Source organism: Bactrocera neohumeralis, chromosome 2, assembly GCF_024586455.1.
Source record: "Bactrocera neohumeralis isolate Rockhampton chromosome 2, APGP_CSIRO_Bneo_wtdbg2-racon-allhic-juicebox.fasta_v2, whole genome shotgun sequence".
In the NCBI taxonomy this organism is placed as follows: domain Eukaryota; kingdom Metazoa; phylum Arthropoda; class Insecta; order Diptera; family Tephritidae; genus Bactrocera; species Bactrocera neohumeralis.
Window position 1 is genome coordinate 32,147,147 of NC_065919.1, and position 25,803 is coordinate 32,172,949.

The 25,803-nt window shown below is 36.6% G+C and overlaps 1 protein-coding gene and 1 long non-coding RNA gene across 3 annotated transcripts in view; both read left to right on the forward strand.

Annotated features, from left to right (window-relative positions):
- The first annotated feature begins 1,949 nt into the window (after positions 1-1,949).
- Positions 1,950-3,459, forward strand: LOC126764478 (uncharacterized). The gene is made up of 2 exons (XR_007668008.1): positions 1,950-2,715; positions 3,245-3,459. It is a non-coding gene; the product is annotated as an uncharacterized LOC126764478 (long non-coding RNA).
- An 8,946-nt stretch (positions 3,460-12,405) lies between these two features.
- LOC126763362 (uncharacterized) overlaps positions 12,406-25,803 on the forward strand; it is a 31,962-nt gene continuing 18,564 nt past the window's right edge. The window contains exons 1-8 of one of the 2 annotated variants that reach the window (XM_050480795.1): positions 12,406-12,550; positions 12,719-12,903; positions 13,004-13,179; positions 14,866-15,983; positions 16,041-16,399; positions 16,450-16,564; positions 16,628-17,028; positions 17,085-17,303. In XM_050480795.1, the coding sequence (XP_050336752.1) occupies positions 12,538-12,550; positions 12,719-12,903; positions 13,004-13,179; positions 14,866-15,983; positions 16,041-16,399; positions 16,450-16,564; positions 16,628-17,028; positions 17,085-17,303 (2,586 nt within the window). In that variant the 5' untranslated portion in view covers positions 12,406-12,537. The remainder of the gene's footprint in view (positions 12,551-12,718; positions 12,904-13,003; positions 13,180-14,865; positions 15,984-16,040; positions 16,400-16,449; positions 16,565-16,627; positions 17,029-17,084; positions 17,304-25,803) is intronic. The other variant, XM_050480806.1, reaches the window with a different exon arrangement.

The window sequence follows — 25,803 nt, forward strand, 5'->3', positions numbered from 1 at the left end:
ATCGGACGATAGGACTCCCCTTTGTTGGCGTGTTTCCCAGGTTTCATTAGTGGGACCCCTCTTCCGACTTTCCACACATCGAGTATTTGAAGAGTGGTCAGCGACAGGTTGAGGACCTTGGTAAGATAGCTTACTCCCTTGATGCTTTAGAATAAGCATGTTGATTCCATCAGGGCCAATGGATTTGGAATATAAGATTTACGACCTGAGCAGGTCTTAAGATGGTTCCATCCATTGCATGTATTACACCTGACCGAGGTGGAGTTTGGATGGAGCCTTTTAGCGCAAACGCAACAGAAAAATTCCTCCGGGTCCGGGTTGGACTCAATGCCAGCACGAGTCAGGAGGATGCGGAGCAACCCTGCTGCAAGGCATTCCTCTAATGATGACAAAAAAAGATTAACACTTACCGATCCAAACTTTGTTAGATCGCCGAAAAAACAGCCCTTGGCCGGATAAAATCCGGGTCAGTTCCGATGCGTAGAACCGGCTGTCGTGGGAATTGGTCTTTATCGGCGGGGTTAAGAATATATGATTTTACAAATAAAGCAAAATAATATAAAAAATACTGTATTTTATTTAACGGAATTTAATTTATTAAACGTAACAATTGGGTAAAACATATTGAGGTAATGCTTGTCACAGTTAACATGTTTACATGTTAAAGGTAACAAACTGCTAACGAAAATAATAACAATAACAGAAATTTGGGTAACTAATACTTTTTGTTATGCATAACACATAGGTAAGCTATGCGTATCTGGGTAACTACCCTGCAAGACGAGTATCTCTTAGGAAACGTGTAACCGACTTGTTATTGTTCACTTTTGCATACGTTACGCTCTGAACACATAGAAAGCGACACGACAGTGAACTGTAAATGGCGTCGTGAATCCTACTACATGAATATTTGTAAGAAGGCAGCGACATAATAATGGCGTAAACCTAAAACATAACAGTTGTCCACTTTGTATGTATACAATTTCATTGTTGCCATACTAATACCTTTCACTTCAATGAAATTGTTATATTTCGGTAAAAGTGATATTTTTTATGCAAAAAATAACTAAATAGGTAAATATTTTTCTTTTAGATTATCAATTGTTATAACAAATGATATATCAGAGATATTTTATGCTTTTATTGGTAAAGTAACGTCAGGTTTGTTAGAGTTTTGAATAATTTTACATTTAACAAATTAGTGGCATCACTCCTCTCTACTGTTAACTCTACTGTCCTCTGTACTGTCGTCGGCAAATTTAAAAATATTTTCAAGTTACCGAGAGCGACAACTGAGAGCTTTGCAGTCGTGTAGTCGTGCAGCTGTCTAAAAACCCGGGTGTCCATTAGAACGTGTGTATTTAAATATTTGAGAGAGGTCGCTTGAAGTCTGTCGCGCCCTATGTGTTCAGCACACTTAACTATTTGTTATTTTTGTTCAGAGAGTCCGAAACAAGTGACACATCGCCATTTGATGTTCAATGATTTTCTCGCTCTAACCAATGCAAATATGGCATGCGTATGTAGCAAATTTCTTTACAGTTTGCTAAAGGCCGAATTCACAGTGATTAGTTAACCAATACCAAGGCTTAATCAACTACTTTTTATTAACAATCCATAGTTAACTATTAGTTAAACCCCCAACATCTGTTGGTTAACTAATAGTCAAATAACAACTGATGTTGTGAAAGTATCATTGACAATTTCTTTCATTGATAATTTTTTGAAATGTCTAGCGAATATCCCTACAAGATAGGTAATAGTTAAGTAACTGGTCATCAATAGGCTATCAGTAATTAATGCTTTCCTTATCCATTAGTTATTTTTGTTCTGGTCTCGGGAAAAATGTCACCATTTCTCCTTGGTAACCATTTCACGTCAATGTGATTAGCTTACTCGCTCTTCCTCATTGACTTTGCGCATCTGTTTGATTAGCCATTAGTTTTACTGAAAATAGTTTGTTTGGTTATTGTCATGGTCACCCATATGTTACAGAAAACTGGTCGATAAGTCATTTGTTTCGTTATACATTGGTCACAGAAAACTGGTGCAACGGTCATCGCGACACTTGTTTTGGGTCATTTGTTTGGTTATTCATTGGTCACCACTGCCTATCGTATCAGCCATCCAAAATAATTGAAATTTTTATTTAATGTTTTTTAAGTTTACATGTTTTTAGGTAACAGTTATATATATCCTTTCTATTTTTACAAATTTTCAGAAATTATTTAGGATCAGCTTTTAAATATTTACATTTATATATACATATTCTACAGTGAAATTGAAAGGTGAATTTTTAATGTATACTTTGCATGTTTTTCGAATCGGTACAGTTTTTTTCTGTAAGTTGGTTGACTGTTAGTGACATCTATGCTAAATTTTTTTATTTGAGATACGCGTTGTTTTGCAAGGCTCTAAAAGAATATTCTTCGATTTTTACTGTCTGAATTTATTGAACAAAGAAGTGCGATAATGCACCATCTCATACTGCATTGGTTATTCGTAATCATTTCGCCACATTTTCAATTAATATCGTTCCGCAACCACCGCATTCGCTTGATTTACCTTCGTTTAACTTCTGGCTATTCAGCAAATTCACATGACCACTCCGAGGACAGCACACTTACTGAGGATATAAAAGCTGAAGATTCTCATGGCCATCACGACGGAGGATTTTTCCAAGTGCTCTGATGACTGGAAAATTCGTTGACATATGTAAGTGTATTGCAGCGGGAGGGGATTACTTTGAAGGAGATGAAATTGACAAAATTCACCTTTCAATTTGATCATGTATATAAATATATACATATATATAAACCCATGTTTTTTTTTTTACAATAAATTTTTTGGCAACATTTATGTATGGTATTTACTATATTAACAATATTTTTTTGGTAAAAAGCTTATATATGGTTTATATTGTTATACTTTGTAGAATTTATAATACTAAATATATTAATTTACTAATTCTTAATATTTACCCAATTTGTACATAACAAAAATATTTTAAATTACTTAATTTAGAACTATTAATATTGACTGATTTCAACGTAATAATAATCATGATTGGGTCCGATTTGAGATTTTTTCTCCGAAATTTGTAAGAATCTAAAATGAATAGAAAGAATTAAAATATTTTTTGTTTGTATTTTTTAAGGTATCTAATTATATTTTAAAATTAAATACTATACATAATTACTAATGACACTCACCTATATGCAAATTTCTTCACCAACTTGTGTAGGTGCTACTGCTTTCAACACAACATTGTCGTTTGAATAAGGAAATGTCGAATGAGCGTTTGGTACACAACTGTGGTTAACCTTGCTTTGAAGCAGGTAAAGTCCAGCAACCTCAGTGTTGAGAAATTCGCCCGAGACTTTAATGATTACATACATATGTATACGTGTGAAATAATAATACGAAATTTAAATATAAACTAATTGTTGTTAACTTACATTCTCCCACTTTATTGTAAATATCATCAATAGGGTATCCTCTTGCTCTTGCAAAACCCTTGCACGATGCAAGAATTGCATTTATTTCCTCTTGGTGCACCGGCACAATAACAAACAACGCAGAAAATTATTTGCAATGGCTGTAAAATATGTCAGACCAAAACCCATGTATATTTGCGTGCAATGTCACGCAAAAATATAATTGCTGTTTTAGCTGTCATTTTACATAAAGACATATTACGTCGTTAAATTGTTGAGGAAGATAGATATAGATAAATAGATTTTATAATTTCTATTTAAATTATGAAGATTTGTTACAGTTTTTTTTTTGTTAAAAATGTATGCAGAAGGTGCGTCAATTCACAATAGCCATGCATAATAGTCATTCAAAATAAATTGACCGAATCAGCCGTTCATATACATATCACTAGATTCTGCAATGGGTGTAGTATTTTTGCAATCTGCAAACTTGCAAGAGCAAGCGAATACCCCTAATATACTGTCAAGCTTTGCCTTATCACCTTTAGGCTTTGGAAAATCGCTCACTTTTTTCAACCATTCCGCCAAAGGACTCATCGAAATGCCCTGACTACACCAGCTAATTGCTCGTCTGCAAATGCTGTACAAAAACCAACCAACATTTGTGATTAGCATAATTGTTGCAACCCTGGCGTTGTTGAATCGTATTCTGGCAAAGGCACTACCAATGCAGTGTAATTGCCGGAGTGATGCACATTTTATACAATTGCACATATCAGAATTTCTATCTGCAATCATCAACAATTCAATAAATTTTTAAGAACAACATACATATAATCAAGTTGTTACATATACACACAATGTTACATTATTTGACACCAGCAAATTGGAAAGGATGAGTGTCATCTAAAAGCACATAAAACACACTAGGTAAATAAATATGTAGTATATGTAGTTAATTTAGCTGCGTAAGCTATACATAACTGTGTAGCAGGTTCACCCAAACACTGCGCGACCTTTTCGCCAAGGTTCCGAATGCCTGCTGTAAACGCGTATCACCAATCAACCATTTGATTGCGCTGTATTTCACACTAAGGTCATTTGTAATTGAAAATTTATTCTACTATGCATCAAATTGCAAAACGTTTCATGGAATATATTTCAATTTCGCATTTTCTTTGATTTTCATTGTTTTACATTTTTTATTAGCGATCTTCACATATATTTTTGGTATAATTTCAATCTGGCCGTTACAGTCATTCCAATTGTAAAACGTCAAAACCTATCTAGCATAGCAGACTTTCCTTTTTGGAAAGCTCATTTCACGCGCTAACAAGTGTTTGATTGATTGTCGTTTCTTTTAAGTCGTTCGTGAGTTATAGCGTCGCAAACATATAAAGAGAAAATACGGCATATTCTACAGTACTACTACGATAAAGGCAAAAATGCATCTCAAGCCGCCAATAAAATTTGTGCAGTTTATGGACCCGATACAGTTTCCATTTCCACCGCACAACGATGGTTTCAACGTTTTCGTTCTGGTGTAGAGGTGGTCGAAGATGCGCCACGCTCCGGAAGGCCTGTCGTCGAAAATTGCGATAAAATCGCTGAATTGGTCGAAAGAGACCGGCATAGTAGCAGCCGTAGCATCGGTCAAGAGCTGGGCATGAGTCATCAAAAATTCATTTCAATTTCAATAAAAAAAAAAAAAAATTCAATAAAAATACCGCAAGACTTTTTTGACAACCCATTATATAAAAATGAATCGCAAAATATGTTGCTAAGCGCGTAACTCAACAACGCCTGAGCCAATTTGGCCAATTTTTTTTTCTAAATGTTCGTTTAGGTTCAAAGATGGTTTTTACGGCGAGAAAAAATCTAATAATTGCCGGAAAACCCCTAAAAACAGCACTTTTCTTCTTCCCATACAAGCGAATGAATGTTTGTTTGTTAGTAACGCTAATGCTCGAGGACGGCTGAACCAATCTTGAAGAAATTATCAGAGGTTGATCGCTGTGGATCGGGGAAGGCTTAGAAAAAAAAACCGTATGCTTTTCGTGAGGAAAAGTCGAAAATTGGACAATTCCACAAAGTAACTTTCCATACAAAAGTTTTTTTTTCATTTTTTTGTTTTGTTTTTCAATTATTTGATTCGTTCAAATTTGTCGTTTGCTTTCTTTATTCCGGCTATTCAAAAAAAATTATTGAAAATTATTCGGTGAAAACGTTATGTGTGGTTCACACAAAGTAATCAATTACAGATAGAAATTTGTTACGATACCAGGAAGAGGTCGCGCTAATATCCGTCGGCGTTCTTTTTGCCCTCAACGTTTGGCAGCCCAAGACACATGAACGAGTACTCCCAGGATGCGATGACATATGTACGGAATTATGGATCGCGGTCAATCAGCAAGCGATCGTCACAATGTCACAGCACGACTTTTCAAACAACAGCTACGATATTTGATGGACTTTATCTTGAAGCAACGTATGGTATATATGGTGCTGTTAGATGCTGGATGTACTCTGTTGAGTTGCAAAAAAGAGGTTTGCCGCACGCACAAATTCTTCTTTAGATGGATCGTACTATATTCGCCACTATTGTCTAATTCACATTCAAAACTCATAACAATGTTGAGTATTGCAGTTTGGTGAAATCGATAAAATACTTTTGTAAATACGTCACCAAAGGAAGCAACATGGCGGTTATTGGTCTCGACATTTTACATCGTATTCGCTAAGAATTGGAAATGGGTCAATTCCGATTGATACTTCCGGTGGTTTGATATCAATACCATCTCCCGTTTATTAACTCACGAAAGATGAACTCATCACGAATGTTCGGACATTGGCCAAATTACCGTAACTGCGATTCCTTAAGTACACGCGCAATGTTAGTTGCCAAAAATACCGATGTTGTTGACTTAAACTGGAAGATTCAAAGTCAAATTCCAGGAAACTTGCGCTCATACAAATCGATCGATCGTCTTGGCAATGAAGACGACGCACAGTGGTCGGTGTTGTATGAAATCAGCGGCCAAAAATACTTCCACTGCATATATAAAAGTGAAACTTTTGCCAAAGCTTTTTGAAATCCCCCTCTCCCGTTTCCCACTCTGCCACCCCCCGAAGGTAACAAATTTTAATTAATTATATTAAATTAAAAAATTTGATAAACGAAAAAAGGATTTTTTTGAATATTATTCAACTAAATCAAATACTGATTTTAAAAAAATTGATTTATTTTTGCATGATAGTTTCTTTGACTGGTGATGAAAGGATCTATGCTCAAAAGCAATCGGTTTAGCAAGTCCTGATTTGTAGCGATCCGTTAGTTCTTTCATGTATAATGGAGTCGATACATCTTAAAGTCCTCATTGTTTGACTCAGCAGATTCTTATGAGAGGTCTACAATTGAAACTGGTGCATAGTGAATAACATCAGGAGCGTGAATTAAAATTTTACGAACTGACGAAGGAAGATAATACCAGAAATATTTTGAAGCTAATTCCTTTGTAGGATCTAGCGCAAATCTAGTGCATTGAGGGTTTATTAAACTAATTCCTTTTGAAATTGAATTCAAACAGGACGGCAATAGCGGGCGGACGAAGGTCTGTTTGCAGTTTTCACATATTCCTATTGATAATAGGTAATTAGAGGACTCATTCCGTTCATTAATTACATTTCTGACGCAATGTGGTCCAATAATTTTTTTTATCTCAACTTCAACATCAGATTCTAAGACCTTTATTGGCTCAGGATAACTGTTTTTCCTTTGAAACCTTTTTAAAAGTTAATACGTAGGTTGCTATATATGTTTCTGGCCTAATAATGTAAATAGGCATATTTATCAACAAAAATGTTTTTTTTTTAATTTTTTTTATTTATTTTTTTTTTGTCGATTGCTGTTTTGTTTCGAGCTCATACGCATAGATCCATGATTCGTCACCTGTGACGATCTTATAAACGTCTTTTGAAGCACCGCGATCGTATTTTTTCAGCATTTCTTCACACCAATCCACACGAGCCTTTTTTTGAGCGATTGTCAAATTGTGCGGGATCCAACGAGAACAAACCTTTTTTACGGCCAGGTGTTCATGCAATATCGAATGTATGCTGGTGGGAGAAATGCATAGGCATGCCTCTATCTGAAGGTATGTTACATGACGGTCTTGCATTATCAGTCCACGTACGGCATCGATGTTTTCTGACACAACGGCTGTTTTTGGACGACCTTCACGGAATTGGTCTTTGAGCGAGCGTCGGCCACGATTGAATTCGTTGTACCAGTTTTTCACAGTGCTATAGGATGGTGCTTCATAGCCATACAAAGATTTTAGTTCATCGATGCACTCTTGTCGTGATAGTCCACGTCGAAAGTTGTGAAAAATGATAGCACGAAAATGTTCACGAGTTAATTCCATTTTTTGGCCGAGATGAAATTTTTAATTCCCTGTAAATAAAACAATTCACGATTAAATGACAAAACGTTCTGAGTGATGTCATGCTAAAAAATGTCAAACTTTCCAATGGAAATGTCAGATTGCACCTGGCAACACTTAATGTTGCCCTAGGCCAGAATATATATAACAGCCCTCGTATCAAGTTTTTTGTTAACGAAGCTTCTAATAAGGAAATAATGAAGCTTTATTAAATATGCTTCGGTGATATTTCTTCCCACATTTTCTAAGCACCAAAATTCAAAAATATATAGCCATGAAAGTTTACACCGATATGATGTGCCTAAATAAAAGTACGTACAAAACAAACATTTGATAAAAGTGAGAAAATGATAAAATGCAAACCAATGCTCAAATATAATGAAAAAAAAACATAAGAAACAATAAAATATGCACGAATATACGTACACGTAAAAATCGACCAGTGTGCGACGTCGTGAATTATTCAGTGGAATTTCTAAATTCTTTGGAGACGCTTGGTATGCAACCGCATCATTTGCGTCTCAAAGTTGGATCTGTCGTTATTATGTTTCGCAATCTTCATGCGCCGAAACTGTGTAATGGAACCCGACTGATTGTGACGCACCTAACGAATACAAAGGGGCAGAATGCTTGATTCTACGAATTCCTTTGAGTCCTAACGATTTCCCATTTCAGTTCAAACGTACAGTGAAAATTGCATTTGAGATGGCAATCAACAGGACACAAGGATAGTCGCATAGTGTGTGGCATAAATTTGGAAATGCTATGTTTTTCACACGGCCAGATATACACGTCACGAGTTGGAAAACTATCTTTTCTGTACACCGGAACAGAAACCAAAAAATGTTGTTTATCAAGCTGCGTTACATTGAAAACAAAAAAATGAAATGATAAATTAAATTTTTTTTTTATTTCAGAAGACATAATTTCACGCAGGACAACGACTGCGGGGTCAGCTAGTATACAAATAAAAATAAAATTTTAAATTGAAACACAAAAGCGCAGAAGAGTCGCGTTCTTAAAGATACTTGCTTACATTCATGTAATATACATATAGTACTTATTTAAATAATGCAAATGATTATGAGGATTCGAACTCATTTCCAGGGCAGATTATAGAGGATGATGCAATAGTTACGAAAATTTCATTTGGTTTACGTAAAAAGAACATTTAGGAATTTAGTTACAAAGTAGCTTCTTTAGTAGGTTTTATATAAAAATGATAATAATGAATATACGATGTGAAATGACTTCAAAGGAACTAGCCTTATTACTGCTGATTAGATTCCCCAAGTGTATTCCAGTATACGACACAAAAGAATTCGCTGGCCCATGGCATATTTTCACAACATAATTGAAATGTGTGGAGTTACAGCTTTAGTTGTTTAGAATTCTTTGTATCCTGAGTGCGACCAGAGAACGTAAATCATAGAGAAGGTCCAACCAGAGAATTTAGATTTATGTATGTGGAAGCGGACAGTTGCAGACTAGCGTGTGAATAGTCAAAATCTAACAACGATGAGTGGATTTTAACACTGCTAGCTCTGAAGGAAAAATTTTTGTAGTGGAGCGGGAACAGAGCTTCTTCTTCTTCTTTATTGGCGTAGAAACTGCTTACGCGGTTATAGCCGAGTTAACAACAGCGCGCCAGTCGTTTCTTCTTTTCGCAAGGTGGCGCCAATTGGAGATTCCAAGCGAAGCCAGGTCTTTCTCCACCTGGTCCTTCCAACGAAGTAGAGATCTTCCTTTTTCCTTTGCTTCCCCCGGCTGCGTCGAATACTTTTAGTGCTGAAGACTTTTTGTCCATACATCCGACATGACATAGCTAGTGCAGGCCGTGAATAGAGAATCGACACACACCACCTCCTCGTCGATTTCAAAGCTGCTGTCGACAGCACGAAAAGGAGTTGCCTTTATGCCGCGTTGTCGGAATTTGGTATCCCCGCAAAACTAATACGACTGTGTAAACTGATATTGAGCAAGACCAAAAACTCCGTCAGGATCGGGAAAGATCTCTCCGAGCCGTTCGAGGTTTCAGACAAGGCGACTCTCTTTCGTTTGACTTCTTCAACCTTCTTCTGGAGAAAATAATTCAAGCTGCAGAACTAAACCGAGAAGGTACAATCTTCTATAAGAGTGTAAAGCGCTGGCGTATGCTGATGATATTGACATTATTGGCCTTAACAACCGCGCTTAGTTAGTTAGTTCTGCTTTCTCCAGAATGGATAAGGCAGCGAAGCAAATGGGTCTGGTGGTGAACGAGGGCAGGATGAAATATCTCCTGTCATCAAACAAACAGAATTTTCGAGGGAAAAGTTCTGCGAAAGATTTATAGTCCTTTCCGTGTTGGCCACGGCGAATATCGCATTCGATGGAACGATGAGCTGTATGAGATATACGACGACATTGACATAGTTCAGCGAATTAAAAGACATCGGCTACGCTGGCTAGGTCATGTCGTTCAGCTCTGAAAGTATTCGAGGAAGAGGAAGACCTTCACTCCGTTGGAAGGACCAAGGTGGAGAAGAACCTGGCTTCGCTTGGAATCTCCAATTGGCGCCACCTTGCAAAAAGAAGAAACGACTGGCGCGCTGTTGTTAACTCGGCTTTAGCCGCGTAAGCGATTTCTACGCCAGTAAAGAAGATATTTTTAACCAATTAAATACGCGTATGTTGTAAGCAATATACTTTTTTCAATAGCTTTTTCTTGACAGATCACGCGTGAGCTGTGTCATGCTGTCATGTTATTTTTGTTCAGTATGGTTTGGTATTTCATCGTGGAAAAAACAACGTTTACAAATCGTTCAACTTTGTTACGAAAATTCACATTCTGTAGAGAATGTGTTTCGTGCACATCGCTCAATTTGTTATCAATATAATTGGCCTGCTGAGCCTACTATTCGCCACACCATGCCCCATCTTAAGAACCAGCATTTTTTATTGGATAATATTCGATGGAATAGACCAGGTCCAGCACGCAGTAGCTGAGACCGTGGATTCGGAGCTGTTCGCAGCAACTCGGACTGACGTACGGAACGACTCGGCACATTTTACGTCGACATCTTAAATTGACTGTGGAGAGTTATCCCCCAAGAACTAAATTTTATAGTTTCCCCCCTCAAAACACTACTCTGGATCCGCGCCTGTACTTGACGAAACTTGGTATGCAGGTTCTTTAATAATCGAACCGCTGCCACGCCCACAAAACGCCATTAACCCAAAACTTATAAAGTGCCATAGCTAAGCCCCGCTCTGTAATAAGTTAAATGTACATATCTCTTAAACCACTAAAGCTATAACCCCATTTGCATAGTACAAATATTATAATAACTCCTACAGGCAGCGTGAAAATTAATGAAATCGGAAGATAACCCCGCTCGCTCTCCATATAACGGTAGTTCAAAACTACTAAAAACGCAATAAATCAACAACTAATTACGCCAGAGACATTAAATTTTACCTCCCGGAAGGTCTGCGATTGCTTTATTCGGCACAGAAATCAAAAAGTAACTAATATAACGGAATAATTTTTGCATTAATAATTTTAATAATATTGATTAATAATTTAAAATATGTCACTTTATGACCAAAAATTGTTCAAATTCAACCAAAACTAAGAGTATAAAATGGTCGGTTGCAGTTCTTTCTTACTTGTTTCATGTATAGCGGGATTCTGTAACCAGTCTCTAGTCTTTATTTGAGACATTTTGAGGTAAAATCTCAATTTGTGACTAGTTATTATTCACTAAACAGTCTCTAGCGTTAGTCTCAAAATATTCACTCAAACTTGGTACCTGGTAATTAGCAGGTCACAAATCCAAAAAGAACTCTTGTCTGCCATTTTGAATATACTGAATAGAAAAGGTTAAAAATAAATCAATTTTACATAAATTTCGTAAATATTATGAAACAAAGTCAACATATATTTTTACTTTTATTGATAATTATGTTTTTTGACTATGTTATAGAAAATTTAATATTTGTTATCGACATATTTATTTTCATTCAAGTTTAAAAACATCTCTGAATAATGAATTGTAATAGATTTTGTGACTGTCACTTACAGAATAGCAAAATCGTCTCAAGTCTTAAAAATTGTATCTTACTCAAAATCTAAAATTTAGAGGCTTGAGACAGTATCACAGTACAGAATCGCACTTACCCGTGCGATAAATAAATAATTTTTTAAAATGTGTATGTCTGGTAAAACGGCTGAGATTTAATTTGTGATCAGTAGCGAGCACACTGGATAATCGATGATTTTCGATAGACATCTACACGAAAGCGCCAGATATGCATATTAGTGTATTAAAATTTGATAAAATTACTTCGTAAAATTTATTTATAAAATTTTAACGTTTCCAGTATTATGTTTCTTAAATTAACAAAACGATTTGAGAGGAATTGTTTTTTTGTACGTGATATTTGTATACTTAAGGAACGTATGCAAATGTCTCATACTACCACAATCAGAAAGTACTTTTAATTAACACGACATCCCTGTAATTGTAGTAAATTAATACATGTGGGAAAAAAAGGAATTTTGTGAAAGAGAAGACCAAAATAAGATTGGAGATAAGAACCAAAATAAGTGTATATCATGGAAGTTTGTAAAATATTAATATATTATAATAAATGAAAATCAAACTGGAAACAAAATGATTGGATTAGGTAGGAAGTGGTATTCCCTACTAAAAACATTAGTGCATTAGCTTTAATATATTAGTGATATAAGTATGTGGTTGTGTTTGGGAAGTTGTGCATCATAACAATATGTATCTATTAAGAAAACGTAAATATAACTTTCTGTGCATTTCATATGAGATAAATTGTTTTTAGGTTTAGACCACAACAAGGCTCTTGATCATATTTTGCAAGCAGCTAACAAACATCCTAACTCACGTGTTTCGAAACTTATACATAGTGTGGAGGAGGAACGTTCTCAAAAAAATATTGTTCTTCTGCTAATTGAGTTAGCTGAACACGCAGAGTATGCCACTGATTTCAGCATATCTCTCAAATATGTGAGTTAAAAATTTCTGAAGCAAAATTGCTAGCTTATACCCGTGCTCTCGTACATACTCATTAACAATATTTATTTATTTTTTTATGTCTCGACAACAGTATCTAGATTTATTTGAGAAGTTGGGTATAGAACGTGAAATTGTTTTGAACGAAGCAGGCTTATTGCTTTTGAATTCTTCAAAAGTTTATGCGCGGCGAGTGGATTTTGTACAAGAGTTGGTGGAGCGACAAATACTGACCTTATCCAATGCTGATAAGCAAATTGTTGAAAACGGGTAAGTGTCAACAAAATAACATACCGGTTAAAATGCGTTTTGATTTAACTATGATTTTAATTGATTTATAATACTGTTGTGGTTTTATTTTTTTGAAACACTAAACACTTCCAGTTTGTTTCAAATTAAGCTGAAGCTCACTCATTCGCGTATGAGTATGCAAAAGCCTAAGCACTTAGTTGAGTAAAATTAGAGCAGTTCGATAGGATGCAAATGGATAACAAACAAAGAAAAAATAGGAATTGTTGCACCCAGAATATGGTATATCAAGTTTGCCACGGAGTTTGCAACACTCAGAAAAATACTTCGGAGACCCTATAAAATCTATATACTTATATATAATAGATCAGCATGACAAGCGGAGTCAATTTAGGAATGTCCCTGGGTCTGTTTGTACATACGCGAACTAGTCCTCAGTTTTATCTTTTTTAACTTCTTTATTTGACAAGATATCTTCGTTAAATTTAGCATGGGTTATGGGCGGTTGTAACGGTTAACCAGTCTCTGCTTGTGTTTTTTTCCCCACGACAGCCGGTTCTACGCACCGGAATTTTATCCGGCCAAGGGCAGTTTTTTCGGCGATCTAAATAAAAAAAAAACGGCGTGTATTATTGGATATAATGGAATTATTGGTGTGGTAAAAACTCGTATGCTTTTCTAGTAAATTCTTGTTGTACCATATATAAAATTACACGTCGCTTCGAATCGATCTTTTCGGAAATTGACGTTTTGTTTTAAGTGCGTTTTTGTATCATATTAAACTAAATAGTGAAAATAATAACAATATAACAGTAATGAACAAAAGATACTTTTATTATGGAAAAAGTTGCCCGATATGCGAAAAATATGGGTGAAAGCACCCAAGATTTTTGTTTTTTTAATTTTAAGTATATTTATGTAGTGTGTTTTTTTATTGTTGACATTGACGACAATTGACACAAACAATATGTGCTTATGCAAGCCAACTCATGAAAGTAGTGAAATTACAACTACTATGCATATTCGAATTCAAGTCCAAATTTCTCAGCTTGTAAGCAACATGCTTAATCTCCAAGTGAAATAAGTATTTCACTTAGCCTTATTTGACAATAAAATAGTAAAAAATTCTAAGATTTATTTGAGTTTTGATTTTGAACAATATAAAGCCACTTGTTAAATGAGTGATGTATAGCTTCCGACCACTTGTTATATTCTCGTAAACAAGTTTGACTGGAGGCTTAATCTATGGTAAAAATGTAACATTTCTATATATAAGAAATTGAGAGCTTCTTTTTTGTTTTCTTCAAGAGTGGGAAGTAAATTTAATAAAGCTTCTTCTTTTAAGGGGAGATTCCTTTTTTACTTCACCTGAAAATGTAGGTCACATATTCTCCATCATAAACAGATTTGCACATTTGGAGCACAAAACATTTGTAAGTTGCTTCCGTGATTTGTTTTTTTTTTTTTAATTAATTAAAAAAGTATTATATGTCTATTTATATTTTAATTTTTGTAATGTAAATGAATGAAAATAAGCGTAAAGAAAAATTAAATGTCATATAGTTATTTCACTTTGTTGAACACACTTTGCGCACACATATACGCAAGTTATGTAGCTTCAGCATTAGTTTTCATATTAATTCCCTATCTACATCAATCAGAAAATTTCTAAACAATAAATTCGATCAAATTATTAAACAATTTTAGTGGTGGAGAACAACCCAAGATCTCGGAGGAAAAGCCTAAACGTACTCGCAAACGACTGGTCGCAACTGTTGAAGACCCCTTTGAAGTGGAATTAGTTCCGAGAAAATTTCGAAAACTAACGGAAGAAAAGCGGTTTGTTAGTGGCCGGAGCGAGGAAAAACAGAAGATGGTTGCATCAAGATTCTATAAAATAGATTCCGAACAATATATACATCCAGCTGCATGGATGCATACTTGTATTGTAGATCTGGAAAATGAAGAAGATATTGATTCGAAACGAAATTACAAGCTCTTTACATATCACGTGGAGCACCGTTATAATACATTGGTCACAGACATTAATTTTAGAATGCACTTCAAAGTAAAAGATTATATAGATGAGGAGGAAGAACGGCTGGAAAGAAATGATGATTCTTGCAATAGTTCTGCAAACATTCTTAAAGATTGGCCCCCTCTTTCTGAAGAATATGTTAAAAAATATTTAGATTTAGAGAATAAAGCCTTAGCGGTCGGAGAAGTTAAAGATACATGTAAAAAGCTAAGAATAGATCGAGAGGACGATAATATAGTGATTATTCCTGAATCAGTACAAAATCACAAAGTATGTAATGAATCTAACATAGAATGCAATCAATCAGCACAAAACACAGCAGAGTATAACTCTAGTTCCATTCAGTGTGAATCAGGTGTTGGTAATAGGATTAACGAGTCAAACGTTGATCTCAGTACAAAATCGAATGAAACTACTGTTAATGAACAAAGTGAAGTTACCATAAACAGTGATATTGATTTAAGTGTTCAAAACATAATAGACGAAAACTCATGTTTAAATCAAGCCCACAATTTGAATTCGACCGAAAAATCAATTTTAGAATTAAGTGTCGAATGTGAAAATACATTTGAAGCTTCAGGAATTAGTCCACAAAATCAACTGGACTATTTTAATTCAGAAAAAAATACCTTAGCAGAGAGAACCGAAAATGACACTGGTTTAGGTGAAAGTCGGATTGGGAATGATTTTAAAATTCTAAATAAGAACACCAACATCTTATCTTCAGAAAATGCTGAATCTAATTCAAACAATGTTGAGTACATGACTGAAAATAAAGTTGGCAACAGTAAGATATTTTCATATTTCAATTTGTAAACAGATCACTATTTTAAACATTTCTTAGACGAAAACGAAATCAACTTGAATAAAATACGTGTTTACCTTCCACACCTAGACGATGAGGGCGTTTACTTTTCGGATTTGGATGACCAGGAGCATCGCATGTTATCGCCCAGAGTAGTTACTACTGATGTATTCCCCTGTATACCAAATAAAAAAAGTATAACTATTATAATTGATGATGAAATAAGGAGCATTTTAAATGTAGCAGACGAAGAACCACCTCCTACTTACACAATGCCTATTCAAGTACGACCTTCCACACCTCCTATAAATCTAAATATATTTAAATTTCATGAAAAACTACTTAGACGCCGAATATTATTTAAGCTTGGTCCCGAAATGGAACTTTTTCTACAATCGGTAAGTACTTGTAGTAATCTTCCAACTTTTTTTCTAATGCATTCTTTTAGAATTCCATGAAAAAATCGACTTGCATGGATGTAAATGAACAAAGACAATACCGACCAATGAAACTGTTCAATGAATCTCAAGAAGTCAATGTTGATAAACCGACTATCGAAACTGGTATACCATTACTACTTTTATATTGGTCGACTTTAATATTATGAAAACTGTTATATATTTTAGATAATGACATACTTAGTGATGGTGAAGATGTGGAGGATTTCCTGGGATTTACTGAGGAGGAACAGCTAAATAAAAATTTTCATAGATTGAGCAGAGATTCAGGTGTTGACGCAGACGTGTCATTAACAACAAACGCGTGTGAAGTAGACAACCTAAATAATATATCACAAGATGCGAAAGAGATACCTTATAGTCAGAATGGTTTAATCAAAGATATTACATGTCAAGCTGAAATATCAACTTCAGAAAGTCAAAATTCGACCAATGAATTAACTTCCGATATTCATATTTCCGCGAACAATCCTATCCAATATGAGAATGAAGCCTCCTCGCCTTTGTTGTTTGAGGACGTTATTTTATGCACAGACAACGTTCAAGAACTTGAAAATAGCAAGACAAAGGTATATTGATAAAATAAAATAAAGTATATTAAGCTCATTTAACTTTTCGTTACAAGATACAAAAATGGCATGAGTATTTGCAACCTATTTTATCAAAAGCACGAGATCGTCATCATTTCGATATTTTTCAATTAGGGACGGAAATTATGAACGAATTGCAGAAGCCTGAATTTTCCAAAGACCATATAAAGGCCTCGTCTATAACATTCCAAGATATGATGGCCAATAAGGCTGAAAGTTATGTATCGCGTTACTTTCTATCGACTTTGTTACTGGTAAGTAGATTTTTTCTTATTTCTCAATGACTCAGTTAATTGGTTAGTGCCTGATCTTCAGCTATATAAAAGTTAACGGGATATAAATTATTTTAAATACTACAAATATTTCTTACATTTTATTAAAAATTATATATACGCCAACAATTACTAAAAATAATGATCAATTAACCCTGAAGTTTTCTATTATCAGAATTTATTTCTTAATATTACATATTTTAAAACGAATTTGTGTCAAAAGAACACATCTACTTGAGATCTGTACATTATATGAGGCAAGAATTTCAAACATGATCATTGAGTAGGCGGTTTGATTTATTTGGCGTTATGAGTTTGGCTGAACTTCGCGAGATTATTTTATAAATTTGTATATGTAGCTTTCAATAGTTTTATTTAAATAGTTTATTAGACAATATCGTTCAATGAAAAAATAATAAAATAATTTTATCAAACTATTTAATAATACGAAACTGAAATTTTGATCGCAAACTAACAATTAAGACTTTTTTTCAATATTTCTTTATTTATTGGATCTGCTTGGTAAAACCTAGCAATAAGTATTCAAATCTTAAATCTATTTAAAACTAAAGAAGCTCAGGAATGTTGTTGAGTTTTTTTTGTAGAACGTTGCTCCCTAGTAGGCTGATAGATCACTTCTTTTTAAACTAGTTTGATTGCAGGAATTTACCGAGGCTCATATCTCATTCTGTTGTCCTTATTTCCTTCTTTACCATAGTAATATCAAGATCTTTATGAATGTTTTCATTACGCATGTACATTTTGCTACTCTTAACTTCATGCAAGTTATTTTACTCACCATATGTTTTCGCCACGTGAGCCTTCGATCCAGGTGAATCCCAAGATAAGTTACTTCATTCGATTCTGGTCTTAGCGAGAATGTGACATGCTTGCATTTTTGCTTATTAATATTTATACGCCAATTGGCTAGCCATTCTTCGACAAAAGTTAAGTGCTGCTGTAATACTCTTGATGCTCTGATGGGGCAGTTGTTACGGCAGAGAACGTATAATATAGAGAAGGTTCAACTACGGACAAGCGAGTGAACTGTCAAGAGCCATGAATTTTCTATTAGTGGATTTCACCCCTTTTGGCTCGGCAGGAGAAATTTTAACAGAAATGATTGAACAGAGCTGAGCATTGAATGAAAATTATGCTCAGAAATATACATTGCTTTTACAGACTCATGTTGGCCTTTTGGCTTATATTTTTATACGTTTACATGCTATCATATCAATTGATATAAATATAATTTTGCGAATTTTTGTGAATTCATGCAAAATTGATAACATTATTATTAAATCATGCTATTTTCATGGTAATATTTGTAGTTAATGGGCAAATGAGCCACTTTTTAAACATTCCTTATCTTTGATAATATTATATAATTTCGTATGCATGTACATATGTATATATGCTATATACATACATATATGAAATATTATCGTAATATTCTAAAAACATAATATGTATATTACCATAATAATATATGAAATCATACCTCTTATCATTTAAAACTTTCATACGCATCCATCCTGGAGATATGTATGCAAGTATAAATCAATTTCAAATCAAGATATTATTTTTCAGTAATATAAAAAGCGCGCGCTTCTCTATATTTACGTACACACATATGTATGTATGTATGTGCGTATGACATTCTCACACAAATAATATATGTATGCGTACGCATGTAAATCAAAAAATACAAACATTCTTCTGGAAAAACAGTAATAGTGTCAAAAATCATCATACATACTTACAATATGAGTACACATGTAAATATGTGCGTATGACATTCCCACACAAACAATGCATACACAACATACATACTCACATGCGTTCACATGTGGAAATGTCACCCGCAAAAATTACAAATATTGTTTTACAAAACCAACAATCGTTTGAAAAAGCATCAGAAACCAATATGGCAGCCAAATTGCCAACGTCAAAATTTATAGTAAATTACCCAACAACAAAATTTTCATTCATGAACGCGAACGTACTTTCAAAAAGCATATTCGATTCATTCATAAAAGCAGACGCCATTTCATCTCCCCTAGCATGCCTTGCCTACAAGCGTCTTTTCGCGACGATTTCAAAAGCTAAAATTCATAAATTGAATATATTTCTGAAATGTATGAGGAGGAAAATGTGACAACCCCGCAAATATAAGTATTAAAAAATATTAAAATAAAATAGACAACATAGTTTATTTGTCGAATTTCAAGTCTATAAATTTTTCAATGAAAATATTCAATATTCCTCTGATTTATGTGTACAGTGATTCCCGGTTAAGTAGTACTCCGATTAATTGAAAATCATCCCTCTCAACTGCCTATATCTTGCTGCATCTCACGGTTTGTTTTTTGAAATACATAAAAGTTATTGTTTTAAGTACCACTTGCTTAAGTATCCGCACTCGCTTATGTGCCATATTACATTTTTATTTTTAACAAACCACAAAATTCTGTATCTTTGATTGTGGTACTTACTTAGGGATTGACTGTATTTGTCAAGGAATGTAAAAAATATTTTGTAATGCTGAAATATTTTTACGCAGCTGCGTCGATATGTATGCAAGCTCACACACAAACATACATATTTACGCTGGTTTGTGGGCGAAGCTGTACAGGCTGTGACAATCGTTTGATTTTTTTTGGTACAGCTCGGATTTTCTACCAACAACACATTTACTTTTTGACAAAACGTAAAGTTCGGCCATTGGTTGTCCGTGACAACGGAGTTTTTGTATGGAACAATGGGTGTATATATTTACACATAAAGTTGTGTGTAGACAAATTTACAAACATTATGCGCATGGTTTTTTCAAATCTGTTTACATGCACACATAATTATATGCATATGACTTAAGATTTTGTCAAAACCTCAAATGTCAAAAGTAAATAAATACATATGTATGTATATAAATATATAACTTAAAAAACATATCTTCTTCTTCTTAATTGGCGTAGAAACCGCTTAAGCGATTATAGCCGAGTTAACAACAGCGCGCCAGTCGTTTCTTCTTCTCGCTACGTGGCGCCAATTGGATATTCCAAGCGAAGCCAGGTCCTTCTCCACTTGGTTCTTCCAACGGAGTGGAGGTCTTCCTCTTCCTCTGCTTCCCCCGGCGGGTACTGCGTCGAATATTTTCAGAGCTGGAGTGTTTTCGTCCATCCGGACAACATGACCTAGCCAGCATAGCCGCTGTCTTTTAATTCGCTGAACTATGTCGATGTCGTCGTATATCTCGTACAGCTCATCGTTCCATCGAATGCGGTATTCACCGTGGCTAACGCGCAAAGGACCATAAATCTTTCGCAGAACTTTTCTCTCGAAAACTCGCAACGTCGACTCATCCGTTGTTGACATCGTCCAAGACTCTGCACCATATAGCAGGACGGGAATTATGAGTGACTTATAGAGTTTGGTTTTTGTTTGTCGAGAGAGGACTTTGCTTCTCAATTGCCTACTCAGTCCGAAGTAGCACCTGTTGGCAAGAGTTATCCTGCGTTGGATTTCTAGGCTGACATTGTTGGTGGTGTTTACGCTGGTTCCAAGATAGACGAAATTATCTACGACTTCAAAGTTATTACTGTCAACAGTGACGTGAGTGCCAAGTCGCGAATGCGACGACTGTTTGTTTGATGACAGGAGATATTTCGTCTTGCCCTCGTTCACTGCCAGACCCATTTTCTGTGCTTCCTTGTCCAGCCTGGAGAAAGCAGAACTAACGGCGCGGGTGTTGAGGCCGATGATATCAATATCATCGGCATACGCCAACAGCTGTACACTCTTATAGAAGATGGTACCTTCTCTATTTAGTTCTGCGGCTCGAACTATTTTCTCCAAAAGCAGGTTGAAAAAGTCGCACGATAGGGAATCGCCTTGTCTGAAATCTCGTTTGGTATCGAACGGCTCGGAGAGGTCCTTCCCGATCCTGACGGAGCTTTTGGTGTTACTCAACGTCAGTTTACACAGCCGTATTAGTTTTGCGGGGATACCAAATTCAGACATCGCGGCATAAAGGCAGCTCCTTTTCGTGCTGTCGAAAGCAGCTTTGAAATCGACGAAGAGGTGGTGTGTGTCGATTCTCCTTTCACGGGTCTTTTCCAAGATTTGGCGCATGGTGAATATCTGGTCGGTTGTTGATTTGCCAGGTCTGAAGCCACACTGATAAGGTCCAATCAGTTTGTTGACGGTGGGCTTTAATCTTTCACACAATACGCTCGATAGAACCTTATATGCGATGTTGAGGAGGCTAATCCCACGGTAGTTGGCGCAGATTGTGGGGTCTCCTTTTTTATGGATTGGGCATAGCACACTTAAATTCCAATCGTTGGGCATGCTTTCGTCCGACCATATTTTACAAAGAAGCTGATGCATGCCGCTTTGTTGTTCTTTGTTGTTCTTCAGGCGGGCAATTGCTATTCGAACTTCTTCATGGTCGGGTAATGGAACGTCTGCTCCATCGTCATCGATTGGGGAATCGGGTTCTCCTTCTCCTGGTGTTGTGCGTTCACTGCTATTCAGCAGGCTGGAGAAGTGTTCCCTCCATAATTTAAGTATGCTCTGGGCATCAGTGACTAGATCACCTTTGGGGGTTCTACAGGAATACGCTCCGGTCTTGAAACCTTCCGTAAGCCGCCGCATTTTTTCGTAGAATTTTCGAGCATTACCCCTGTCGGCCAGCTTATCAAGCTCTTCGTACTCACGCATTTCAGCCTCTTTCTTCTTCTGTCTACAAATGCGTCTCGCTTCCCTCTTCAACTCTCGGTATCTATCCCATCCCGCACGTGTAGTGGTCGATCGTAACGTTGCGAGGTAGGCAGCCTGTTTTCTCTCCGCTGCGACACGGCACTCCTCGTCGTACCAGCTGTTCTTTTGCATTTTCCGAAAACCAATGGTTTCGGTTGCAGCTGTACGTAAGGAGTTTGAAATGCCGTCCCACAGTTCCCTTATACCGAGTTGTTGACGAGTGCTCTCAGAGAGCAGGAGTGCAAGCCGAGTAGAAAATCGTTCGGCTGTCTGTTGTGATTGCAGCTTCTCGACGTCGAACCTTCCTTGTGTTTGGTGGCGCGCGTTTTTGCTGCACAGAGGCGGGTGCGAATCTTAGCTGCAACAAGATAGTGGTCCGAGTCGATGTTAGGACCTCGGAGCGCACGCACATCTAAAACACTGGAGACGTGTCTTCCGTCTATCACAACATGATCGATCTGGTTGGTAGTTTTTCGATCCGGAGACAGCCAGGTAGCTTGATGAATCTTCTTATGCTGGAATCTAGTACTACAGATAACCATATTTCGGGCCCCGGCGAAGTCAATCAGCCTCAACCCATTTGGGGATGTTTCGTCGTGGAGGCTGAATTTACCGACCGTAGTGCCAAATATACCTTCTTTGCCCACCCTGGCGTTAAAGTCGCCAAGCACGATTTTGACATCGTGGCGGGGGCAGCTCTCATAAGCGCGCTCCAAGCGCTCATAGAAGGCATCTTTGGTCACATCGTCCTTCTCTTCCGTCGGGGCGTGGGCGCAAATCAGCGATATGTTGAAGAACCTCGCTTTGATGCGGATTGTGGCTAGACGTTCATTCACCGCAGTGAATGATAGTACTCGGCGACGGAGTCTCTCTCCCACCACGAATCCTACACCAAACTTGCGCTCCTTTATATGGCCACTGTAGTAAATGTCACAAGGACCTACTCGTCTCTGTCCTTGTCCCGTCCATCGCATTTCTTGGACGGCGGTGATGTCAGCCTTTGTCTTTACGAGGACATCAACCAGCTGGGCAGCGGCACCTTCCCAATTAAGGGACCGGGCATTCCAGGTGCATGCCCTCAATTCGTAGTCCTTATTTCGTTTGCCATGGTCGTCATCAAAAGGGGGGTCTCTCATCCGAGGCTGGTTGTAGCTCTTCACTGGGGGTGTTTTTTACGTGGCGGGTCCCAAACCCAGCGCACAACCCTTGTAGGGAATGTTTCGCCTTCTCACTTTAGCTCGCCTTCGAACGGATGTTCTTAGGCTACCCAGAGGATACTTGGTCAAAGACCGGAAGTAGTGAGCTGCTTGAGCCATGTGTAAAAGAATCGTTTCTGGCCACTCCCAAGTGAATGGCGATCAGAGAACTTTCCTCACTTGCGTGAACTTCTACACATGACTCCATCCTCCTAACCTTAAAAAACATATATTAATTATAATTATATTAATTAAATATTTAAGTAAAATTACAAATTTACTTAATTATACATTTCAACAGTTAAATCTGGAATTCATCATTAAATGGGTCAAATTGCACTTACATACATATATGTATGTATGTACATACATATATACATTTGAGCTTTGTTATCAAATATATGGAGAATATCCATAAATTATATCCATAGTCGCTTGCGCATTGTAAATATGCGAATCTGTAAGCGTACATTTCTAAACATTGAAATTGGCATTATTTTTCTCATTTAACACTGAAAATGCTCAATTCTGCTATTTTCGACCCCTTCATGTTAAATATTGGTGAAATCCGCTAATAATATTTTTGTGGTGAAATCCACTAATAGAAAACTCAACCCCTCCAAAAAGAGGAACGTGATGACAATCGGCACGCCATGAACCTTCTCTATATTATACGTTCTCTGGTTACGGTTTACTAGAGCTGTGTCATCCGCGAAAGTGGATGCCAATACGTTAATAGCTGTTGGAATGTCTGCTGTATTTATTATGTGCATCGTAAAGTTAAACTCGACCCATTTTTGAAGCGGATGGTGACTGGCGACGAAAAATGGATCATATCTGACATTATCAAGCTAAACGGCCAGGAAGGTTTTGCTGTGTGTTTGGTGGGATTGGAAGGGAATCATCCACCATGAGCTGCTCCCATATGGCCAGACGCTTAATTCTACCATCTACTGCGAACAACTGGACCGCTTGAAGCAGGCTATCGACCAGAAGCGGTCAACAGAAAGGGTGTAGTGTTCCACCACGACAACGCCAGACCACACACTTCTCGTTGATGACTCGTTTTACTAAATCCGATCACTTTAACACTTTTTATAAAGCATTGAATAAAGAGCAAAAAAGCGGAAGGGAGATATTACCCCAGGAATGCTAATTGAGTTACCAATTATTACCGTAGAGATGCTCTCTTTGCTCTTCAATTCTTAGTTTCGGATCAAATTTCATGAAAAAAGTCGCAGATTATTTTGATAGATAATACTCGTGACAGACATGTAGTAACAATACCATATATGGTACAAATACCATTTGTGTGTCACCAAATACTAGCATTGTAGTATTTTGCTGGTAACAATACTATGATGTTTCATTGTGGTATTTGTATAAACACAGCTAAAAAAAAGGTAACAAACTTTGCTAAAAGCTTTTACACAAAATCTCTTCGAAATATTCTGTCAAAATGACTTAAAAAATTAATTTATGAAATGGAAATCAAAACGTTTTTCACAATTTTTTCCCGGGAAAGCAGGAAATGCCTCATTTTACGTGAGGATTTTAGAGAGACTTTAACCAAATCGCTTTTTTGCGACGGAAATAGATTAACTTTACAGTATTTGAAATAATTGTATTTATTTTCTTCCCAACACTCAACCACATATTTATTGTTTAAAATTTTTTTGAAATATTTAATGCCTATGAAACAAAGCTAGTATTTGAGTTTACTACATTGCCATGTTTGTCATCAACGTAGTAAACAGAATCAATCAATCAATGATACCTTTACTATGATATCGTTACTAAATGTCTGTCACTGGTATAAAACATCTCTTCTTCTACCCTGTCTTTCTAATATATTTGAAAAAGTGTTACTATCAAAGATGTCTCCTTTCCTCCACGAAAATAATACAATACCAACGCATCAATTCCGAGGCTTGTTGTTCCTTTGCATTGGGGATGCTGTTTACGTGACGGGTCCCAAACCCAGCGCACAACCCTATGTTCGCCTTCGAACGGCTATCCAGAGGATACTTGGTCAAAGACCAGAAGTTGTGAGCTGCTTGAGCCATGTGTAAAAGAATCGTTTCTGGCCACTCCCAAGTGAATGGCGATCAGAGAACTTTCCTCACTTGCGTGAACTTCTACACATGACTCCATCCTCAGTCTGGAAATCCAACGCAGGATTGCTCTTACCAACAGGTGCTACTTCGGACTGAGTAGGCAATTGAAAAGTAAAGTCCTCTCTCGACGAACAAAAGCCAAACTCTATAAGTCGCTCATAATTCCCGTCCTGCTATATGGTGCAGAAGCTTGGACAATGACAGCAACCGATGAGTCGACGTTACGAGTTTTCGAGAGAAAGGTTCTGCGAAAGATGGACCATAAATCTTGGCGCGTTGGCCACAGCGAATATCGCATTCGATGGAACGATGAGCTGTACGAGATATACGAGATATACGACGACATTGACATAGTTCAGCGAATTAACCCTCATCGAGACCCTCGGGTCTGGCCAGGCATATTTTGTT